This window comes from Hemitrygon akajei, chromosome 4 (genome assembly GCF_048418815.1).
Source record: "Hemitrygon akajei chromosome 4, sHemAka1.3, whole genome shotgun sequence".
In the NCBI taxonomy this organism is placed as follows: domain Eukaryota; kingdom Metazoa; phylum Chordata; class Chondrichthyes; order Myliobatiformes; family Dasyatidae; genus Hemitrygon; species Hemitrygon akajei.
In genome coordinates, this window is record NC_133127.1 from 16,889,859 (window position 1) to 16,913,435 (window position 23,577).

Below are 23,577 nucleotides of genomic sequence, written 5' to 3' on the forward strand. Positions count from 1 at the left end.
AATCTAACTCTTCCCTCCTACACAGCCCATAACCCTCCATTTATCTTTCATTCAACTCTGTTAAATGTCCCTAATGTATCTGCCCCTACCACCAACTCCAGCAGTGTTCCATTCACTTGCCACTGTGAAAAAACCTTCCTCCAACACCTCCCTTATACTTACCTTCAAAATGACAGAGGGGTAATAGATACTTTATCGATCGCCAAGGAAATTAGTGTTACAATAGCATTACAAGTACACAGACATACAAATATTAGAAGAGAAGAAAGAGTAAAAAATAAGTTACCTCAAACAGTCTAACAGGAGACTCAGTCTACTTTCCTCACCACCTATACTTTCCTCCAAAATTACATTTATTCCAAATGGCATCCCCCAGCTATACTTTCCTCCATTATGACATCTTCCCTTACACTTTCCTCCAATAAACTGAAAAGTCTGTCCTCTTATATTAGCCGTTGACCATAGACTATAAGACACTGGAGCAGAATTGGCCATTCACCACCTCGAGTCTGCTCTGCCACTTGATCATGGCTGATCCATCTCCTTCTCAACCCCATTATCATGTCTTCGCCACATAACTGTTGAAACCCTGACTAATCAGGAACCTATCAAACTCCATCTTAAATACACCCAATGACCTGGCCTCCACAGCCGCAATGAATTCCACAGGTTCAGCACTGTCTGGCCAGTACTGGACCTCAAGAGAGAATTTGTAGAATGTCTGAGGGATGGCTTTTTAAGAACAGCTTGTTGAGCCCACTAGGGGATCAGCTGTGCTGGGTTGGGTGTTGTGCAATGATCCAGAGGTGATAAGAGAGCTTAAGGTTAAGAAACCCTTGGGGATAAGCGATCACAATATGATCGAGTTCACTTGAAATTTGAGAAGGAGAAACTGAATTCCAATCTGTCAGTATTTCAGTGGAATAAAGGAAATTACAATGGCACGAGAGGGGAACTGGCCAAGGTGGACTGGAAAGGGACACTAGCAGGGAAGACAGCAGAGCAGCAATGGCTGGAGTTTCTGCGAAAAATGGAGGAAGGGCAAGACAGATATATTCCAAATAAGAAGAAATTTTTGAATGGAAAAAGGGCACTACCATGGCTGCCAAGTGAAGTCAGAGCCAAAGTAAAAGCAAAAGAGAGGGCATACAAGGAAGCCAAAGCTAGTGGGAAGCTGGAGGATTGGGAAGCTTTTAAAAACTTGCAAAAGGAAACTAAGAAGGTTATTAGGAAGGAAAAGATGAATTATGAAAGGAAGCTGGCGACTAATATCAAAGAAAATACTAAAAGCTTTTCTAAGTATATAAAGGGTAAAAGTGAGTTGAGGGTAGATATAGGACCAATAGAAAATGACGCTGGAGATATTGTAATGTGAGATGCAGAGATGGCAGAGGAACTGAATGCATATTTCGCATCAGTCTTCATAGTGGAAGATATCTGCAGTATACCGGACATTCAAGAGTGTCAGGGAAATGAAGTATCTGCAGTGAAAATTACAACTGAGAAGGTGCTTAGGAAGCTTAATAGTCTGAGGGGGGATAAATCTCCTGGAACTGATGGAATGCACCCTTGGGTTCTGAAGGAAGTAGCTGGAGAGATTGCAGAGGCATTAACAATGATATTGATAGATTCTGGCATTGTACCGGATGACTGAAAATTGCACATGTTACTCCGCTATTTAAGAAGGGTAGGAGGCAGCAGAAAGGAAACTATAGACCTGTTAGCCTGACATTAATGGTGGAAAGTTGTTGGAATCGATTGTTAGGTATGAGATTAGAGTACCTACAGGCATGTGACAAGATAGGCCAAAGCCAGCATGGTTTCTTGAAAGGAAAATCTTGCCTGACTGACCTACTGCAATTTTTTGAGGAAATTACAAGCAGGGTGGACAAAGGAGATGCGGTAGATGTTGTGTACTTGGATTTTCAGAAGGCCTTTAACAAGGTGCCGCACATGAGGTTGCTTAGCAAGATAAGAGCCCATGAAATTACATGGAAGTTACTGGCATGAGTGGAGCATTGGCTGATTGGCAGAAAACAGAGAGTGGGAATAAAGGGATCCTATTCTGGCTGGCTGCCGGATTAATGGATTTGAGGCTAAATCTGCTGACGATACAAAGATAGGTGGTGGAGCTGGTAGTGTTGAGGAAACAAGAGAGCCTACAGAGAGACTTAGACTTAGATAGTTTAGGGGAATGGGCAAAGAAGTGGCAAATGAAAACAAATGTTGGAAAGTGTATGGTCATGTACCTTGTGGAAGAAATAAATGGGCAGACTATTATTTAGATGGGGAGAGAATTCAAAATGCAGAGATGCAAAGGGACTTGGGAGTCCTTATGCAGGATGCCCTGAAGGTTAACCTCCAGGTTGAGTTGGTGGTGAAGACGGCGAATGCAATGTTGGCATTCATTTCTAGAGGTATAGAACATAAGAGCAGGGGTGGCTTGACATTGAGGTGACATTGAGGCTCTATAAGGCACTTGTAAGACCATATTTGGAGTTATCTGTGCAGTTTTGGGCTCCTAATTTTAGAAAGGATATACTGTCTTTGGAGAGGGTTCAGAGAAGATTCACGAGAATAATTCCAGGAATGAAAGGGTTACTGTATGAGGAACGTCTGGCAGCTCTTGGGCTGTATTCCCTGGAGTTCAGGAGAATGAAGGGGGATCTCATAGAAACATTCTGAATGTTAAAAGGCCTGAACAGATTAGATATGGCAAAGTTATTTCCCATGGTAGGGGAGTCTAGGACAAGAGGGCATGACTTCAGGATTGAAGGATGTCCATTTAGAAATGAGATGTGAGAAATTACTTTAGTCAGATGGTGGTAAATCTATGGAATTTGTTGCCATGAGCGGCTATGGAGGCCAAGTCATTGGGTGCATTTAAGGCAGAGATAGTTAGGTTCTTGATTATCCAGGGCATCAATGGGGAGAAGGCAGGGGAGTGGGGATGACTGGAAGAATTGGATCAGCCCATGATTGAATGACGGAGCAGACTCGATGGGCTGAATGGCCTACATCTGCTCCTATATCTTATGGAAAACTGTTCACAATGCTCTAAGTGAGGCCTCAAAATGCTTTATAAAGTCTCAACATTACATCCTTGTAAAGATACTGCCCAGAAGGCGGCAATGACAAACCAATTCTTTAGAAAAATTTGCCAAGATCAATCATGGCCGTGGAAAGATCACAATCAACTATGTCATATGACATGGCACATAACACTGAATTGCAAAGGAATATCTTACTAATCAACTATCACTTTAAATATACCTCAAAACTTTCCTATTTAGGTACCAGTCCAAATGTCTTTTAAATATTATTGTACCTGCCTCAACCCTTGCTCTGGCAGATAGTTCCATAAACCCATGTCTTGTGTGTGGAAAATCTTTCCCCTCAGTTCCTCTAAATCTTTCCCCTTTCATGGTCTTAGACTCCACTTTTCTGCCAGCTCCCGAGAGTCTAAAATCTTCATTGCACCTTGAGCATGTTCAGTAACTTAGCTACAACAACACCGGGCGGGAGCATTTCTAATATTCATTATCCCTTCAGAGAGATTACAACTTCTCATTGTAAACGGGTGACCTCCCATTCCGAAACTATGCCTCTTCCTCTGGATTCCACAAGAAGGGGAGACATTCTCTTCACATCAACCCTGTCAATCTGCTTCAGGATTTAAAAAGCTTCGTGAAGATCACTTTACAAAGTTTGAGGGAAAACGTTCAACCAAACTTCTTTTGGGGGAGTTGGCACTGGGAATTTCATATGCCAAGCTGGTCAGAGACACTGATATAACCAGGGAGACATTTAAAAAAAATAGATCAACCAGTCAAATGTGTTATTATCTCACCTTCACTAAAAAACTCCCATCTTCTTCTTGAGTCACCATGACAACAGAGTCATGCAATTTCTCTTCGAAGTGAACGTGATTGGCTGTTCCTTCATGGCTCTCGTGTCTAAAACGAACTCCCCCGGTTTTGGGCTTTGTACCTGAAGAGGGAAAGTAGTAAGATTGTTAAACTAGAAGCGGTTGGGAGGAGAAAAATTCCAAAAATCACCACAGTCCTTATCGAGGAGCCATTGAGCCCCAAAGCTACAGGCAACCTTTTGTCGAACTCCTTTCTTTACAACCACACCATTGATCCAGGTTCTGCTGTTCTGTTATAGCAATTTGCTTCCAACCAAGTGCAATTGACTGTAATAACCAGAATAATTCAAATGATAGGTCATCATCTTCTCTTATGGGAACCAGGCATCAGGTTCTAAACGGAACACTTCTGAAATAGGACTGAAAATTAGGTGAGTTTTAAATTAAATATCAAATATTAAAGAGATGGCATACAGCATGTACTGAAGGGCTCAGTGGATTCAAAAGGTCCGATGGAGGTTCATGAAAATGAGCCCAAGAATGAAAACATTACTGTATAGGGAACATTTGATGGCCCGCACTCGCTAGAATTTATAAAAATGATGGGTGTGGGAGGAATCTTATTGAAACCTATTACATATTGAAAGGTCTAGATAGAATGGTTCCTATACTGCGGGAGTCTAGGACTAGCAAGAACAGCTTCATAATAAAATGGATGCCACTTTAGAACAGAGATGAGGAGGAATTCACCACCCTGATGATGGATGCAAAAGCGTGTCATGTAGATGTGCTCAGAGTGACAGACTTTACCCGCAAACTCCTAAGGAAGTAGAGGCACTGCCATGCTTTCTTCATAATTGAACTTACGCGCTGGGTCTAGGACAGGTCCTCTGAAATGAAAACACCTCGGAATTTAAAGTTGCTCACCATCTCCACCTCTGATTCTTCAATGAGGACTGGCTCACGGACCTCTGGTTTCCTTCTCCTGAAGTTTACAATCAGCTCCTTGGTCTTGCTGACATTGAGGAAAAGGTTGTTTATGACACCATTCAGCCAGATTTTCAATCTCCCTCCAATATGCTGATTCATCTCCACCTTTGATTCAGCCATTGACAGTGATGTCATCAGCCAACTTGAATATGGCATTAAATGAAGTTTTTCACTCTATCTTGGCATATAATAAACTAATTCCAATATCAATACTGTATTCACTTATGGCACTCTTTCATTTGTATGGCACCAGAGCATTCTCCAAATGTGTCACATCCAGTGATTTGCTCTTTGAAGTGGTGACTTTTGTTCTGCAACAAGTTAAACTAAATTCTCACGCTACAAATACCACAGTCAAGAGATTCTGCTGATGTCGGAAATCTAGAGCAACACACACAAAATGCTGGGGAAACTCAGCAGGTCAGGCCGCATCCATGGAGAGGAATAAACAGCCCAGCCAAAACCCTTCTTAGGGGCTGGAAAGGACGGAGGAAGAAGCCAGAATAAGGTGGTGGGGAGGATGAAGTGAGAAGTTGGGAGATGATGAATGGATAAACTTAAGGGATGAAGAGCAGGGAATCTGATAGGAGAGGAGACTGAACGACAGGAGAAAGGAAAGGAGGAAGGCATCAGATGGAGGTGATGGGCAGTTGAGAAGAGAATGGGTAAGAGGACAGCCTGAAAGGGGACTGGAAAAAGAGAAGAGGGAGGAAAAATTATCACATCAGAGAAACTGATATTCATGCTGTCAGGTTGGAGACTACTCAGGCGGAATATGAGGTGTTGCTCCTCCAGCTGGCGTATGGCCTCCTCTTGGAAGTAGGGGGGGCCACGGACCGAAGTTGAACCGAAGTGGGGGGCCATTGGGAAATTTCGCCTGTTACGGTGGATGGTGCTCGGACAGATACTGCCTGACCTGCTGAACTCCTCCAGCGTTTTGTGCGTCACTGTCAAAGATGTTTGTCGACTGCCTGACCTGAAATTGACCTCATTCTCATGTGACAGAAGCACTTGGCTCAATTCAGCTCTGACAGTGATCCCATCAGTCCCACTCTCCCGCTTCTATCCCTGGAAACTCTTCTTTCCCACGCACATCCCCCTCACGTACCCCCCCCCCAACTCCCTATTCAGTCCATTGAACCTACTCTGCCTCTAATTAAGAGCACGAGTTTCCTCTGAGTGTCCTGGGTTTCTCTCACCTTCAAAAGACTTGCTGTCTATGGCTAGTAAATTAGGATCGTGTTATGTTAGCACTGAAAACACTTGCAGGCCATTCCCCCAGCCCAATCTGCCAACTGTGGTGATCACTGACTCAAATGCTGCTGTTCACCGTATGCTGCAATGTCTCAATGTGTATAATCTAAGGTGTGCTGGCATCGGAGAGGGTCCAGAAGAGGTTTATCCCAAGAATGAAAGGGTTAACATATGAGGAGCATTTGGTGGCTCTCGTCCTGCCGAATATTGAGGGTGGTGAATCTGTGGAATTAGTTGTCACAGATAGCAGTGGGAGTCAAGTCATTAGATACACTTAAAGAAGTGGTTGAAAGGTTCTTGATTAGAAAGGGTGACAGACGTTACTAGGAAAGGGCAGGAGAATGGGATGAAAAAGATAACAGATTAGCCAAGATTGAATGTCGGAGCTGACTCAATGGGCCAAATGGTCTAATTCTGCTTATATGTCTTATAGTCAAACAACAGAAGTAACTTACAATGGCCAATGGACCTACCAGTGTACATTTTTGGGTCATGGGAGGGTTAACAGAGCACCCAGGGGAAGCACTAAATTCATCACTGTGGCATGGCGACCCTGAAGGTGTGCACAGTATACTAGCACCTTTCTTAAACTATCCCCAAGAGGACCACAACCTCGTCATGGGGTTCGGAAACTCACGTGCCTCAGTGACCCAGAAGAGCTACGTTGACTGGAATCAGGGCCTTGTGTTTTAGCTCCTGGTAGGGTCACCTACGCCAAACAGGTCAAAGGGTACAGGCCAGACCAAGAGTGGTTCACCGGTCCTCAAGGTTCAGGGGTTTAAGCTCAGGACTAACGACCCCGACTAGTCTAAAAACAATTGTGACGGAAATAGCAATGAAGTATCCTTCTATACAGAGAGAGATGGAGGCCCTTCATTGCTGCCCCAAATAATGGGCAGTAAGCAAATTTCTTGGACTAGCTGGGAGTACCTCAAACTGAAGTCACTCCTCACCCAGTCTAAGTTTGGACAAGAGGTTTATTTTCCCCGAAGAACTAGCTACATGCTTGTCACAACCTGCCAGCTTCACCGACACTTTGACTGTCATCGTTAAACTGGCATTTCACTTCTCAAACCGCAGTCTGCCACAAGCACCACACCCAGTGGGTCGCAAAAATATCAAACAATCATTTACATAAACAAGCTTGATAAGAAAGTGCAAGCCGTGGTTAGGAAGTCTGCAGATGAAAGTAAAAAAGCTGGTAGAAGAGAGAGTAAAAAACTTACGAAAAATTACATGGAGATTTTGATCAGCTGTGTAAGTGGGCTAAGAAATGGCAAACACAGTTCAACCCAGTCAACAGCACGATGTTCCGCTTTGGGATATTAAACCGGGGAAGGTTTTCTGTGAATATACAGCCTATAGAGTGCTGTAGAACAGAAGGATCCAAGATTACAAGCAGAGTTACCGAAAATTGCATCACTGGTTTCTCCACCAGACCTGATGAAGGGTCTCGGCCCGAAACACTGTCTGCTCATTTCCCTCCATAGATGCTGCTAGAAATGCTGAGTTCTTCCAATGCAGTGTGTGTGTGTGTGTGTGTGTGTGTGTGTGTGTGTGTGTGTGTGTGTGTGTGTGTGTGTGTGTGTGTGTGTGTGTGTGTGTGTGTGTGTGTGTGTGTGTGTGTGTGTGTGTGTGTGTCTATATAAAGCTGCCTATAAAACCATGAGCGACAGATAGGGAGACTGTACGCAGACTGAAAGGAAAACAAAAAATCTGGATGCCATAGGTTTAGGGTGAAAGAACTAAAAGGTACCCAAGGGACAGCCGTCAGCATCCAGGAAATTTTCACGGATCGATGCCTCAAAAAGGCAACATCCATCATCGTGGACCCCATCACTCAGGCCATGCCCTCTTCTCATTGCTACAATCAAGGAAAAGGTACAGAAGCCTGAAGACACACACATCATTCAAGAACAGCTTCATCCGCTCCCCCATTAGGTTTCCAAATGGACAACGGACCCATTAACACTACCACACACGCACACATGCACTTTATTGATCCTGAGGGAAATTTGGTTTTGTTACAGACGCACCAACCAAGAATAGTGAAGAAATATAGCAACATAAACCCATAAATAATTAAATAATAATAAGTTAATCATGCCAAGTGGAAATAAGTCCAGGACCAGCCTATTGACTCAGGGTGTCTGACACTCTGAGGGAGGAGTTGTAAAGTTTGATGGGCACAAGCAGGAATGACTTCCTATGACGCTCTGTGTTGCATCTCGGTGGAATGAGTCTCTGGCTGAATGTACTCCTGTGCCTAACCAGTACATTATGGAGTGGATGGGAGACATTGTCCAAGATGGCATGCAACTTGGACAGCATCCTCTTTTCAGACACCACCGTCAGAGAGTCCAGTTCCACCCCCACAACATCACTGGCCTTATGAATGAGTTTGTTGATTCTGTTGGTGTCTGCTACCCCAGCACACAACAGCAAACATGATAGCACTGGCCACCACAGCCTCGTTGAACATCCTCAGCATCGTCCAGCAGATGTTAAAGGACCTCAGTCTCCTCAGGAAATAGAGACGGCTCTGACCCTTCTTGTAGACAGCCTCAGTGTTCTTTGACCAGTCCAGTTTATTGTCCATTCGTATCCCCAGGTATTTGTAATCCTCCACCATGTCCACACTGACCCCTTGGATGGAAACAGGGGTCACCAGTGCCTATATATATTTGTTGTGATGAATAGTTTTTTTTATTATGTATTACAATGTACTGCTGCTGCAAAGTTAACAAATTTCACGACATATGCCAGCGATAGTTAACCTGATTCTGATTCAAGGGTGCTGAATATACAGAATGAGCTGCCAGAGGAAGTGGCTGAGGCAGTTGCATAACAACGTTTAAAAGACACTTGGACAGGTACGTTGGTAGAAAAGGTTTAAGGATATTGTGCAAATGGGCTTAGTTTAGATGCGTACGAACACATTGAGCCAAAGGGCCTGTTTCTATTCTGTATTGATCGGGGACCCTAATGAATTGGAATGCCAGCATTTGAATCATGGGATCATTACTATAGATACAGAGACCTTTCTGCCTATTATGTTTGTGCTAGCTCCCAGAAGAGCAAACCTGTCAATTCTATCTCCCTGCACTTCCCACATCATCTTGCAAATTATTCTTCCTCAAGTGCCAATCTAATTCTCTTTTGAAAGCACTAAAAGAAAATATTTCCACATAAGAACAGACAGTGAATTTTAGATCATAACCACTTTGGCTCTTTTTAAAAAATATAAACACATCTCTCCAGCATCTATTTCACAAAATGTTTAATTCATGTCCCCCTGGAATATGTTTGTGTAATATTAATATATACATACACACACACACACACACACACACACACACACACACACACACACACACACACACACACACACACACACACACACACACACACACACACACACACACACACTTAGAGCTTTATTGTCATTGCTAAGGACAACGAGACTGCAATGCATAACACCATTCTGGCAATTCAATAACTTAAAACACAATGGCTATATTTAAAATAACATCCAAGTTATTTAGAATGACTTTTAAGTCACAACTGAATTAAAAACAAACAACTCTTAAATTAAAAGAAAAAGTGTTATACCTGCCCATGTTATAAAATACAATCATTAAAATATAAAATAGCTTCAAGAATTATGCCCAATTATTGCATTTGGAGATTGTCCATAGAGCCTATGGATTATGGTGGTGGTGGGGGTGGGGGGTGGGGGCGGTGTTCAGTTGCACAACAGCCCTGGGGAAAAGCTGCTTTATTGAACGAGATGCTAATGGGATCCAATTCCCATCAGATCATAGGACATAGGAGGAGAATCTGCAAGAAGCACAAAGCACTTTGTCGAGCTAGGTATCCAGGGGGAATTCTGGCATAATGATTCCAACTTCTGACAAGTTCCCGTCATCATCCAGAGCAGCTAAATAGTCCAGGTCCTCCAGTGTCTGCATTAGTGCCTCTGGGGCTGAAGGAGGGAAGACAGAAATTATCCAATGGCGTCTTTCACACAGCTGCACAAGACCATACAACACAGCAGCAGAATTAGGCCATTTGGCCCATCGAGTCTGCTCTATCATTCTATCATGACTGACTTATTATTCCTCTCAACCCCATTCTCCTGCCTTCTCCCCATAAGCTTGACGCCCTTATTAATCAAGAAACTATCAATCTCCGCTTTAAATATACCCAGTGACTTGGCCTCCACAGCCGTCTGTGGCAATGAATTCCACAGATTCACCACCTCTGGCTAAAGAAATTCCTCATCTCTGTTCTAAATCGACGTCCTATTTTTCCCCCCGAGCAAATGCCCTCACAATCTCTATTAAATGCTCTTCGAGCCACAGAAGACAGCCCCAGCTCCCCCAGGGGGGCACAAGAGATGGAATCTGACACAACACGCAACCTGCTGGAGGAACTCAGTGGGTCAAGCAGTGTTAGTGGGAGGAAAGGAATTGCTGATATTTCAAGATTAAAATCTATTTATCAGATGTGCATCAAAACATACCTTAAAATGCACCCTTTGCATGAACAAATAACACACCCAAGAATGCGCTGGGGGAACTGCTAGTGTTGCCACGCATTTCAGCATAACACAACAAGTGACAACACCAGAGCAGTACAACACGGCCTGCTTTTCCCTCCCTACCCCCCTCCCACGCACAGAACTGTTCATCCTCGGCCTCCAGCGGACTCTGACTTGCCCAGTGGACTCGCAGTCTCAGAGCTCTGGCCATCCGGTGTCGAGCTCTGGACTTCTGATCAACGTTTGGGCTTTGGTATTCGCCTCAGGACTCAATCACAGAAAAAAAAATAGACCTCGAACTCCAGTGTCGTGCGTCTAAAGGGTCACATCAGCCCCCGTTCTTCCTGCCCAATGCAGGACCGGATGCAGGGTTTTGTCCTGAAACAGACAATTCCTTTCTTCTGATCACAGCAGTTTCAAACTCCTTGGAGTGCACATCTCGCACATGGTCACGTCACACATTCTACACAATCAGGAAAGCTCACCAATGGCTCTACTTTCTGAAGAGAGCTGGGCTTCGCACATCCATACTCACGTCCTTCTACAGATGCATTGGAGAGGGCATCCTAACTTGCTGCATCACTGCACAGCACAGAAACTGCACTGAGGCGGACTGGAAGTTTCTGCGATGGGTATTCAAAACTGCCCAGCGCATCACTGGCGCCAGCCTATCCACCACGAAGGGCATGTTTTCAGCAAAGTGCTGAAAAAGGGTCAGCAACATCAAGAAAGATCCGACACACCCTGCTCATGGAAAGTGTGTCCCACTCCCATCAGGGAGGAGGCTATGTAGCATCCACATCAGGACCACCAGACTCAAAAACAGTTACTTTCCCCAAGCAGTGAGGCTGATCAATACCTCCACCCACTAACCCACCCCACCCCCACCATTTTATCATTTTCTGGCAGAACCACCTTATGTACAGACACTCCTGTGCCTCGCGTCATTTTCTGCACATACAATTGTATAGGAGCTATCTCACATATCAAGAGGTGGATGTGGAGTTAATTTCAACATTTAAGAGAAACACGAACAGGTACAAGAATAGGAGGGATATGAAGGCCTATCATTGATATAGACAAGGCAGATTGAAGGGTCAGCATAGACTAGATGGGCCAAAGGGCTGAAATGTTCTATGACACTATTGATATTTATTGTGCTTTTTAAATTATTGCGTCTTTAACCTTATGGTGTTTCATTTTGTTGCCACGTCAGATCCAGAGTAACAATTATTTTATTCTCCTTTACACTTGTGTAGTGGAAATGGCATTAAACAAGTTTCTTAATTTCTCCAGCAGATCGTGTGTTGCTTGAGCTTCCCCATCTAGCCTTAACGCCGAAATCCCCATGCAAGGAAACATTCCTACTGCAGAGTGGGAATTTGGTGGGGAGGGGGGAGAGAGAGAAGGATTCTACTTGTGCAGCGCCCTTTATGATTTGAAGGCATTTTAATGGAGTTACAGTTATAATGCAATACATGAAGAGCAAAGGTCTTAGACAATAGCGATGAATCATACAGAAACAAAGAGCAGTGCAGCAAGAAACAGGCACTTTGCCCTATCATCCTAACATGCCTGTGCCAAACACATCAGATTAAATAATCCATCTGCCTGCACATGGTCTGGGTAAATTTAATATCAAAGTACACATATCTCACCATATACAACCCTCAGATGCATTTTCTTACAGGCATGCTCAGTAGAATAATAACCATAAATGAACGACTGTACCAACTTGAATGTTAAACCAATGTGCAGAAGACAGCAATGACAACAAACTGTGCAAATGCAAAAAGGAGGAAATGTCTGAGAGAGCACAAAATGGATGATCTCACCTGGCCCCTCAACAACTCTTTAAATCAAGAAAGCACAGCAGCATCTCCACTTCCTGAGGAGACTGAGGCACCTTCTCCCCACCCCACCCCATCTCCACCATTCTAACCTTTTACAGGAGCACCATCGAGGGTGACCTCACCCGCCTCATCACTGTCTAGAGCCAGAAATGCAAGGCATCCGACCGCAAAGTCCCGTCAAAGGAATGCAAGAACTGCTGAGAGAATTATCAGAGTCTCTCTTCCACCCATCCAAGATGATTAACCATAGCACCGTGTACTCAGGACACTTGGCATTGACAACGACCTCTCCAGTCTGTCCCACAATCTCGCTGACCCCCTACCATCAGGCAGGGGTACCATAGCATTAGGAAGGAGAAATAGCTTCTTCAGTCAGGCCATGAAATAAGCTGCAGAAAGTTGTAAACTCAGCCCCGTCACGGGCACCAGGACATACATCTTCAAGTAGTGATGCCTCAAAAAGGCGGCATCCGTCATTAAGGGCCCATCACCCAGGACAGGCTCCCCTGTCATTGCTACCATCAGAGAGGAGGTACCGAAGCCTGAAGGCACACACTCAACGATTCAGGGAACAGCTTCTTCCACTTTGCAAATAGAATTCTGAATGGACATTGAACTCATGAACACTACCTCGCTGCTTTTGTTTTATCTTTTCTGTACTACTTACTTAATTTAATTTCTTAATATACCTAGTTTACAGTTTTTGTTATATATTGCAATGTACTGCTGCTGAGTAACAAGTTTCACAACATATGCCAGTGATATTAATTCTGAACTCCATCACCACCCAGGCCTCACCGTTCCTGACACTGTAGAAGTGTTGCACTGTTTACCATTTGGCTTGTGTTATAAATGCACCTTACATTATATGTCAGTCTTCTGGAATATATTTTATTTTCCAATTTATTGTGGAAATATTACTTAATGTATTGTGTGTGAATTACGTATTGTGTTGTGCATGTTGCTCTGGAGGAACATGGTTTCATTTTGTGGTATCCACGTATGTGGTTGAAATCGCAATAAACGATCTGGAAGTTGTCTACATGCCTCCATTCCCTGACTGTTCATGAGTCTGTCTAAATGCCTCTTAAATATCACCATCATATTTGCTTCCACCACTTCCCCAGGCAGCTCACTCCATGCAATTGCCGTGTTAAAATTTGGCCTTGTAAATCTCTTTTTACCTTTCTCCAACCCATGCTCCAGTAGTTAAGATTTCAACACTGGAAAATGACTGACCATCTACCCTAATGACGCAGCACAGGATTACAACCTTGTTGTGGTTTGGAGGCTCGTGTGCCTCAATGATCTGGAGAGCTGGGTTGGCTGGAGTCAGGGCTTTATGCTTTGGCTCTTGGTAGGGTCACCCACGTCAAACAGGTCAAAGGGTAGAGGCCAGACCAAGAGTGGTCCACCGGTCCTCCAGGTTAGATAGATAGATAGATAGATAGATAGATACTTTATTCATCCCCATGGGGAAATTCAACTTTTTTTCCAATGTCCCATATACTTGTTGTAGCAAAACTAATTACATACAATACTTAACTCAGTAAAAAAATATGATATGCATCTAAATCACCATCTCAAAAAGCATTAATAATAGCTTTTAAAAGGTTCTTAAGTCCTGGCGGTAGAATTGTAAAGCCTAATGGCATTGGGGAGTATTGACCTCTTCATCCTGTCTGAGGAGCATTGCATCGATAGTAACCTGTCACTGAAACTGCTTCTCTGTCTCTGGATGGTGCTATGTAGAGGATGTTCAGAGTTATCCATAATTGACCGTAGGTTCAGGGGTTCAGCTCAGGGCTAACAACCCTGACTGGTCAAACAAAACTGTCACTGAAACAGCAATGACAACTCCTTCTACATCTCAGTGCGATGGTATTCCTGAGACTCTACCTGGGACTTTCATGACTGACGGTGGTGAAAACCGAGAGGAAGCCACTGACACGATGAAGGAAGCCCTGAACACCACCAGAGATGGAGGACCTTCATTGCTGCCCGAGACACCAGCTCTGTAATGGACAGTAGCACATACTGCAAGGTAGCGCACCGATTAGTGTAATGCTTTACAGCACCAGCTATTAGGGTTCAATTCCTCCCGCTGTCTGAAAGAGTTTGTATGCTGTGGCATTGGTCAACATGCACATGATGAGCCAATTGGCCTAATTTCTATGCCTTGTTATAGCCAGTGACAAAGAGCTTCGGGGGATTGCATCCGGCTGGGAGACTCAGTAGTTAAGTACTCTGGAGACTTAACCCAGAACGCAGCAAAGTGCAAACAGTTTTTGGAACTGGTTTATTATCACATGTCCTGAGATACAGGGAAAAGCTTGTCCTGCATATTGTTCCTACAGATCAGATCATTACCCAGTGCATTGAGCTAGTTGGGTGGCAGCATGGAGATATGTCTCTACTGAAGGAGGTGTAAGGTGCTCCTTCCCTCCGCTAACCTGCAGGTCACCCTTAGGCAAGTTATAGTTCCTGCTTGGCCACGCCCTACCCCCAAATCATGGTCACGTGAAGCTACGGGAGAAGGTGCTGGACAGTCGTATGAGCAGCTGGGGCATATCCCAAGTCTTGGTTAAGCAACAATCTTTCTGAAGAGTATTGGTAATAACTGGGGTTGACTATATGGTAAAGATTCCGCTCAGAAAAAGCCAATGGCAAACCACTCCTGTAGAAAGATTTGTCACAGACCACGATCGGCCATGCAATACGACATGGCACATAATGATGATAACTGAGGTAGCACAAGGTAAAACAATAACAGGATGTAGAATGAAGTGTAACAACCACAGAGACGGTACAGAGCAAGTAAACAATGAAGTGCAAGATCATACTGAGGCAGACTGTGAGGTCCAGGTCCATCTTATTGTACAAGGCGGCCATTTGAGAATCCGTTAACAATGGGATAGCAGATGTCTCTGAGTCTGGCTTTCAGGCTTTGTATCTTCTGCCTGAAGGGAGGATGACTGGAGTGAGTGGGGTTTTTGGGATGGACTGGCGAAGGGGCATAATTTTAAGGCAGGGATTCCCAAACTTTTTTATGCCATAGACCCCTACCATTAACTGGGGGGGGGGGGTGGAAGAGAGATCTGGGAACCCCCATTTTAAGATAATTGGAAAAAAAAATTGTAAGGGAGATGTTGAAAATAGGTTTTTTTTTTCCTACACATCCTCTTCACTCTAGCTAGACCTTTCAACATTCAGTAGATTTCAATGAGATCCCTCTCTCATTCTTCTAAACTCTAGTGAGTCTAGGCCTGGAGCCATCAAAGTCTCTTCATACATTAATCCTTTCATTCCAGGGATTATTCTCATAAACCTTGGACATTTTTAAAAGAAAACAGAGCAGTGAGTGTATGGGATGCACTGCCAGGGTGGTGGTAGTGATAGGTATACTTAAGATAGGTACATAGATGAAAGAAAAATGGCGACATGGAAGGGAAAAGTTAGGTTGATCTTAGAGTAGGTTAATGGTCAGCATGACATCATGGGCTGAAGGGCCTGTTCTCTACGTTCCAATTCCAATGCATCACAAGCCACAGGCCTACCCCAGCAGTCTTGTCAATCTGATGCTATTAATACCGGGGGGGGGGGGGGGGGGGGGGAGGCCATTTTCCTCAACTCTTAGCTATTAATGTCACTTCCTGCTGCTACTGGTTCCCACCTTAACAAAAGAGGGTGAAAACTAAAAGGCTTTTGCCTGAGTGATCAGAGAAGATAAGAAACCTGTGAAGCCAAATTTCAAGGGGTGCAGAACTAGCCATAGACAAGGATTTAGCATATCTCAATCGGAAACCACTTTCTTCAGTCTCTTTTCTCAATACACAAGTTTATTACAAGTATTACAACAAGTCACTATTAATAGTACTTATTTTCTAGTAATACTAATCTATTAATATTAAATCAGTATTAATTTTATGATACGTCAATGATAATAAACCTCATTCTGATATAGAATACTCCATCACTAAGGAGGAACCTCCCATTCACCAGAAATGGAGGTACAAGAGCCTGAAGACACACGCTCAACATTTTAGTTATTTTTTATCCCTCCGCCATCAGAGTGTGTTCATTGATTCATGAATTAATGCCGCTGTACCCTTCCTGCTCTATTTGATTTTTCATTGTAACTTGCAGTAATTTTTTTAATATACATGTCTTTCACTGTACTGCTGCTGCAAAACAACAATTTTCAGGACATATGTCAGTGACCATACAAAAAAAAACAAATTTCGGCTAGATTTTGTGTTGTCATTCTGATCCTGGACAAAAATGATTTCCTCATCATCTAGCAAACACGAGGAAGTCCGCAGATGCTGGAAATTCAAACAACACACACAAAATGCTGGTGGAACATAGAAGGCCAGGCAGCATCTATAGGGAGAAGCGCTGTCGACATTTCGGGCCGAGACCCTTCATCAGGACAAGGGTCTCGGCACGAAACGTCGACAGCGCTTCTCCCTATAGATGCTGCCTGGCCTGCTGTGTTCCACCAGCAATTTGTGTGTGTTGTCCTCATCATCTAACGATCCTGGAACAAATTTCACAACACATGCCGGTGATAATATTCTTGATTCTGACCTCTCCATGGTTTCTGTGCCCTATCCCCAGGAATACATGGCATGAACATAACCCCTTGAAAAATCAACCAAGCAATCAAACCGGGATGCCCTTGGCTGCCCGCCTCCACAACCTGTGAACACCCAGGCCCGAGGGGCACAACAACTGGAGTGTTCCCCTCCCCACCCACACCATTCCTCCCACCTCCCACCCCCAAACCAGGTGACCAAATATTTAGAGGGTGGGGCTACATCTTTAAAACGTCGTGTTGTAAGATGGTGTCATTCATCATAAAGGAGCCCATTACCCAGGACATGCTCTCTTCTCAAAGTTACCACCAAAGATGAGGCGCAGGAGCCTGAAGGCACACACTCAACATTTTAGGGACAGTTTCTCCCCTCCGCCATCAGATTTCAGAACGGTCCATGACCTATGAACTCTACCCAGTATTTTGCACTCATGGGCTTAGTTAGTGGTTTGCACAACGCTTTACAGTACCAGTGACCTGGGTTCAAATCCCGCCACTGCCTGTAAGGAGTTTGTACATTCTCTCCGTGACCATGTGGGATTCCTCCAGGTTTTCCAGTTTCCTCCCACAGTCCAAAGTACCGGTCGGTAGGTCAATTGGTCATTGAAAGTTGTGTGATTAAACTAGGATTTAATTGGGGGATTTCTGGCAGGCGTGGCTCAAAGGGCTTTAAAGCCCTATTCCGCGCTGCATCTAAATAACTAAATAATAAACGTGATCCTGATTCTAAGATGTAACCAGAAGGTAAGGAGCAGCCCCCTCACTTCGGCAAATTCACACACAGCATATACAAGTCGCGCAAGGTCTCTTTTAGCCCACATTTGCGGCAAGCAACTGGGATATCCACGTAGCAGTTTAAAATCTTTCTGCAGACACCACTGCTCAATGTAATACCCTCCACCCCACGCCCTGCACAGAAGGGACCCCTCCCCCAATCTTGTCTCAAGGTCTCTGAGCTGAATCAGCAGTTTCCCAAATTGATAGCACTGTTCAAGCAGCTTCCTGCCTTTACGCTGAACTCCAACCTCCATTGATTATTTTGAACCCAGTCCCTTCTGTCACACTACAGATCAGGCCAAAGATCCAAGCTTCATTGTCATCTGACTGTACACACGTGTAACCGAACAAAACCACGGTTGCCCACAATACATGTATCACACACATACCATAAGTTAGTAAACACAATGCAAAATGTACATCGTGCACAGCAGAGGTAAACAAAAAGCTGTATGACCTTGTACAACAATATCCTCTCTGCAGGGCATGGGAAGGGGCTGGGGCAGCAATCAGAAGAAAATCAAGATGCTTGTACCTATTAATCTCCAACCAGCAGCATGTAAACAAGCACAGCAGTGCAAAGAGGCCATTCGGCCTACTGAGACATTCTATCAGTGGGTTATATGAGGCCAGATCTGCAAGTCAGTTCCATTTATTCAATTCAGACGTCAAAGCACATAGGGTTAAGTGCAGAACAATGGCACCAAGGCTAAAGATCAGCTGTGATCTTACTGAATGACAGTAGACATGAGGGGCCTAATGGCCTACAATCACTTCAATTCTACATCCCATTTCCACACTGACATATCTGTCCATGGCCTGCTCTACTACCACAATGAGGCAGATGGAGATAGGAGAAGCATCTGCGTTGTCTCCAACATGATGGTATCAAAGATTCCTGTACCCACTCCATGTTTAAGGGAAGTACAGTGAAACATAGAAACATAGAAAATAGGTGCAGGAGTAGGCCATTCGGCCCTTCGAGCCTGCACCGCCATTCAGTATGATCATGGCTGATCATCCAACTCAGAACCCTGTACCTGCTTTCTCTCCATACCCCCGATCCCTTTAGCCACAAGGGCCATATCTAACTTCCTCTTAAATATAGCCAATGAACCGGCCTCAACTGTTTCCTATGGCAGAGAATTCCACAGATTCACCACTCTCTGTGTGAAGAAGTTTTTCCTCATCTCGGTCCTAAAAGGCTTCCCCTTTATCCTTAAACTGTGACCCCTCGTTCTGGACTTGCCCAACATCGGAAACAATCTTCCTGCATCTAACCTGTCCAATCCCTTTAGAATTTTATACGTTTCAATAAGATCCCCCCTCAATCTTTTAAATTCCAGTGAGTATAAGCCTAGTCGATCCAGTCTTTCTTCATATGAAAGTCCTGCCATCCCAGGAATCAATCTGGTGAACCTTCTCTGTACTCCCTCTATGGCAAGAATGTCTTTCCTCAGATTAGGGGACCAAAACTGCACACAATATTCTAGGTGCGGTCTCACCAAGGCCTTGTACAACTGCAGTAGAACCTCCCTGCTCCTGTACTCAAATCCTTTTGCTATGAATGCCAACATACCATTTGCCTTTTTCACCACCTGCTGTACCTGCATGCCCACCTTCAATGACTGGTGTACAATGACACCCAAGTCTCGTTGCATCTCCCCTTTTCCTAATCGGCCACCGTTCAGATAATAATCTGTTTCCCTGTTCTTGCAACCAAAGTGGATAACCTCACATTTATCCACATTAAATTGCATCTGCCATGAATTTGCCCACTCACCTAACCTATCCAAGTCACCCTGCATCCTCTTAGCATCCTCCTCACAGCTAACACTGCCGCCCAGCTTCGTGTGATCCGCAAACTTGGAGATGCTGCATTTAATTCCCTCGTCTAAATCATTAATGTATATTGTAAACAACTGGGGTCCCAGCACTGGGCCTTGAGGTACCCCACTAGTCACTGCCTGCCATTCTGAAAAGGTCCCGTTTATTCCCACTCTTTGCTTCCTGTCTGCCAACCAATTCTCTATCCACATCAATACCATACCCCCAATACCGTGTGCTTTAAGTTTGCACACTAATCTCCTGTGACTCTAATAGTTACATCTTCGAAAAATTCTATAAGATTCGTCAGACATGATTTTCCTTTCACAGATCCATGCTGACTTTGTCTGATGATTTCACCTCTTTCCAAATGTGCTGTTAAGTGTTAATTCAGTCCATTGAGTCTATGCCAACTCTCAAAGCAACCTCACTCACCCGCTACTTTTCTCTACGACAGAAACCTTTATTAACTCCCATCAGGGAGGAGGAGCAGGAGCTTGAAGACACACTGTCAACTTCTTAGGAACAGCTTGTTTCCGTCTGCCATCAGATTTCTGAACTGTCCATGAATACTACTTTGTTATTTCCCGTTTACATTTATTTATTTATCAGTAATTTTTATGCCTTGCACAGTACTACTGCCATAACACGGAAAATATATATGATATTTATTTATTTACTGAGATACAACATGGAATGGACCGCTCCCGCCTCCGAGCCATGCCACCCAGCGACCCCCCAGTTCAACCCTAGTCTAAGCACAGAACAATTTACAATGACCAATTAACCTACCTATCTTTGGACTGTGGGAGGAAACCACAGCGCCTGGAGGAAATCCACAAGGTCACAGAGAGAACGGACAAACTCCTTACAGACAGCGCCAAGAATTGAACTCGTCTTATTTGTACTGTACAGCGTCGTGCTACCATGTCACCCCTGATAATATCACATAATAAATCTGATTTAGATTTTACAATTAAAGATTTTAACTCATGGGGCAGAAACAAGGTGAAAAGTCACAGTTTTTACCTGACTGGAGGGCAAGTGTGCATAGTGAGAAGGAAAGATAAAATTAAATGGTGCCTAAAAGGCAACCATGCAGAGTTGGTGGGGGGGGGGGGGGTAGTGTATATGGATCAACCTGCCAGAAGAAGTGGTAGAGGTTAGTGGTATTTGTGCAGATTCATGGATAGGGAAGGCTTAGAGGTCTATGGGCCAAACAAGGGTAAACGGGGCAAGCTCAGCAAGGTAGGCCTGTAACTATATTTCATAAGAACATAAGAAATAGGAGCAGGAGTAGGCTATCTCGCCTGTCAAGCCTGCTCTGCCATTCAATAAGATCACAGCTGATCTGGCCAAGGACTCATCTCCAAATTCCTGCCTTTTCCCATAACCCTACTATGCAAAAATCTATGCAACATTGTCTAAAAAATATTTACTGCTTCATTGGGCAGAGAATTCCACTGATTCACCGCTCTTTGGGAAAAGCACTTCCTCCTCATCTCCATCCTAAATTTACTCTCCTGAATCTTGAGGCTATGTCCCCTAGTTCTAGTCTCACCTACCAGTGGAAACAACTTTCTGCCTCTTGCTTATCCATCTCTTTCATAAGTTTCTATAATTCATAAAATCTCCTCACATTCTTCTGAATTCTAGCAAGCATTGTCCTAGGCAACTCAATCTCTCCTCATAGTCTAACCATTTCATCTCTGGAATCAACCTGGTGAACCTCCTTTGCACCGCCTCCAAAGCCAGTATATCTTCCCTCAAGTAAGGAGACCAGAACTGTGCGCAGTTTGAGAAGATTTCATACATCATCAAAAACTAGAAAATTTCTGCAGATCTACTATGGAGCGTTTTCTCATTGGTTGCAATACTGTCAGAAATGGAGGGGCCACTGCTTAGCTGAAGAAAGTTGCAAACTCAGCAAGCTTCACCATGGGCTCTAGCCTCCCCAGTATGGAAGACATTTTCAAAAGGCACTGCCTCAAAATGGTGGCCTCCAAGACTCAGGACCTATTTCCTTCTCATTGCTCCCATACAGAAGCCCAAAGACCCAAATTCAACATTTTAGAAACAGTCTCTTCTGATGGTGAGGGAGCTGATTTCTGAACAGTCCATGAACACTACCTCACTATTTTGTTCTCTTTCTGAACAACTTACCTAAAAGGTGACATAGCGTCAGAAGGTATTGAAGCATTGTGAAGAGAGCTAAGGAACTGCAAAGGTAAAAAGACCTTGATGGGATTTGTAAATAGAACCCCCAAATAGTAGTAAGGATGTGGTCTACAAGTTACCACGGGAGATAGAAAATGCATGCCAAAAGGGCAATGTTACAACAGTCATGGGGGACTTCAACATGCGGTAGATTGGGGGGAAAAAAATCAGGTGGGTGCTGGATTACAGGACGGGTAGCTCATGGTTGAGTAGCTCAACCATGGTTTTAGAGTAGCTCATGGTTGAGCCCACTAGAGGATCAGCTATTCTCGATTGGGTGTTGTGCAATGAACCAGAATTGATCAAAGAGGTTAAGGTAAAAGAATCCTTAGGGGCAATTGTTCATAATACAATCGAATTCACCTTGAAATTTGAGGAGGAGAAGCTAAAGTCAGATGTATCAGTATTACAGTGGAGTAAAAGAAATTACAGAGGCATGAGAGAGGAGTTGGCCAGAATTGATTGGAAAAGAAAGCAGGCAGGGATGATGGCAGAGCAGCAATGGCAGGAATTTCTGGAAACAATTCAGAAGACACAACATATATACTTCCCAAAGAAGAAGTAATCTATAGGAAAGATGACACAACCATGGCAACAAGAGAAATAAAAGCCAAAGAGAGGGCACATAATAGATCAAAAATTAGTGGGCAATTAGAGGATTGGGAAGTTTTTAAAAACCAACAGAATGCAATTAAAAAGTCATTAAGAAGGTAAAGATGGCCAATAATATTAAAGAGGACACCAAAAGTTTCTTCAGATATATAACGTGAAAAATAGAGGTGAGAATGGGTATTAGACGAATGGGGGGGGGGTGGAGAAGAGTGCTTGGGTTGATAAAAGAGAGGGGGGGGGGAAGACAGACAGAGAGCAGGCACATGTGCAAGCAATTAACTCTCCATTAACTCTACCCATCTCCAGTGCTCAGAACCATCTGTTACTTGTGAACCCACTGGTAATCTGCGCAGACTCTAGCTGGAAGTCCCTGCATGTTTCTCAACAGGAAGCTTCTGTTAAGAAAGGGGCCCCTTGTCACAGAGCTGCTGAAGAGTAAGCCCTGCAAAACACGACTCTGATTTTGAGTTTCCTCTTATTCATTCTTGCGGCATAGAGCAGCAAAACCAGAGCTTACTCCCCCACTCCAGTTTCGAAACTGCGCTATCTCCTTCAATCACTGAGAGCACACCGACAGAACAGGCGCTTCTGAAGACCAGAGAGACACAGGAAACTGGAATCCCCTGGCCCAAAATGAGGGAGAAGGAGAGAATTCCATACCGGAGTCCCATCAATGCAAAAGCTGAGTTTAAGCCACAATCCAACACAAAGTTTTCTTTTGGTAATGATATTGGTTTATTACTGTCACACGTACTGAGATAGAGGGAAAAGACTGTCGTGCATATCGTTCATACCGATCAAATCATTACACAGTGCATTGTGGTTGATGGATCCAATTGTTGAATTCTAAACGTTATTTTCTTTGTAGTTTAGAACACAGAACAGTACAGGCCCTTCAGCCCACAATGTTGTGCCAACCCTTAAACCCTGCCTCCTATATAACCTCCCACCTTAAATTCCTCCATATACCTGTCTAGTAGTCTCTTAAAATTCACTAGTGTATCTGCCTCCACCACTGACTCAGGCAGTGTATTCCACG

At 44.0% G+C, this 23,577-nt stretch overlaps 1 protein-coding gene across 1 annotated transcript in view; it reads right to left on the bottom strand.

Moving 5' to 3' along the window:
- Window positions 1-23,577, bottom strand: part of adissp (adipose secreted signaling protein) — a 93,700-nt gene that overhangs the window by 55,059 nt on the left and 15,064 nt on the right. The window contains exon 2 of the mRNA XM_073042116.1: window positions 3,851-3,990. Coding sequence (XP_072898217.1) covers window positions 3,851-3,990 — 140 coding nt within the window. The remainder of the gene's footprint in view (window positions 1-3,850; window positions 3,991-23,577) is intronic.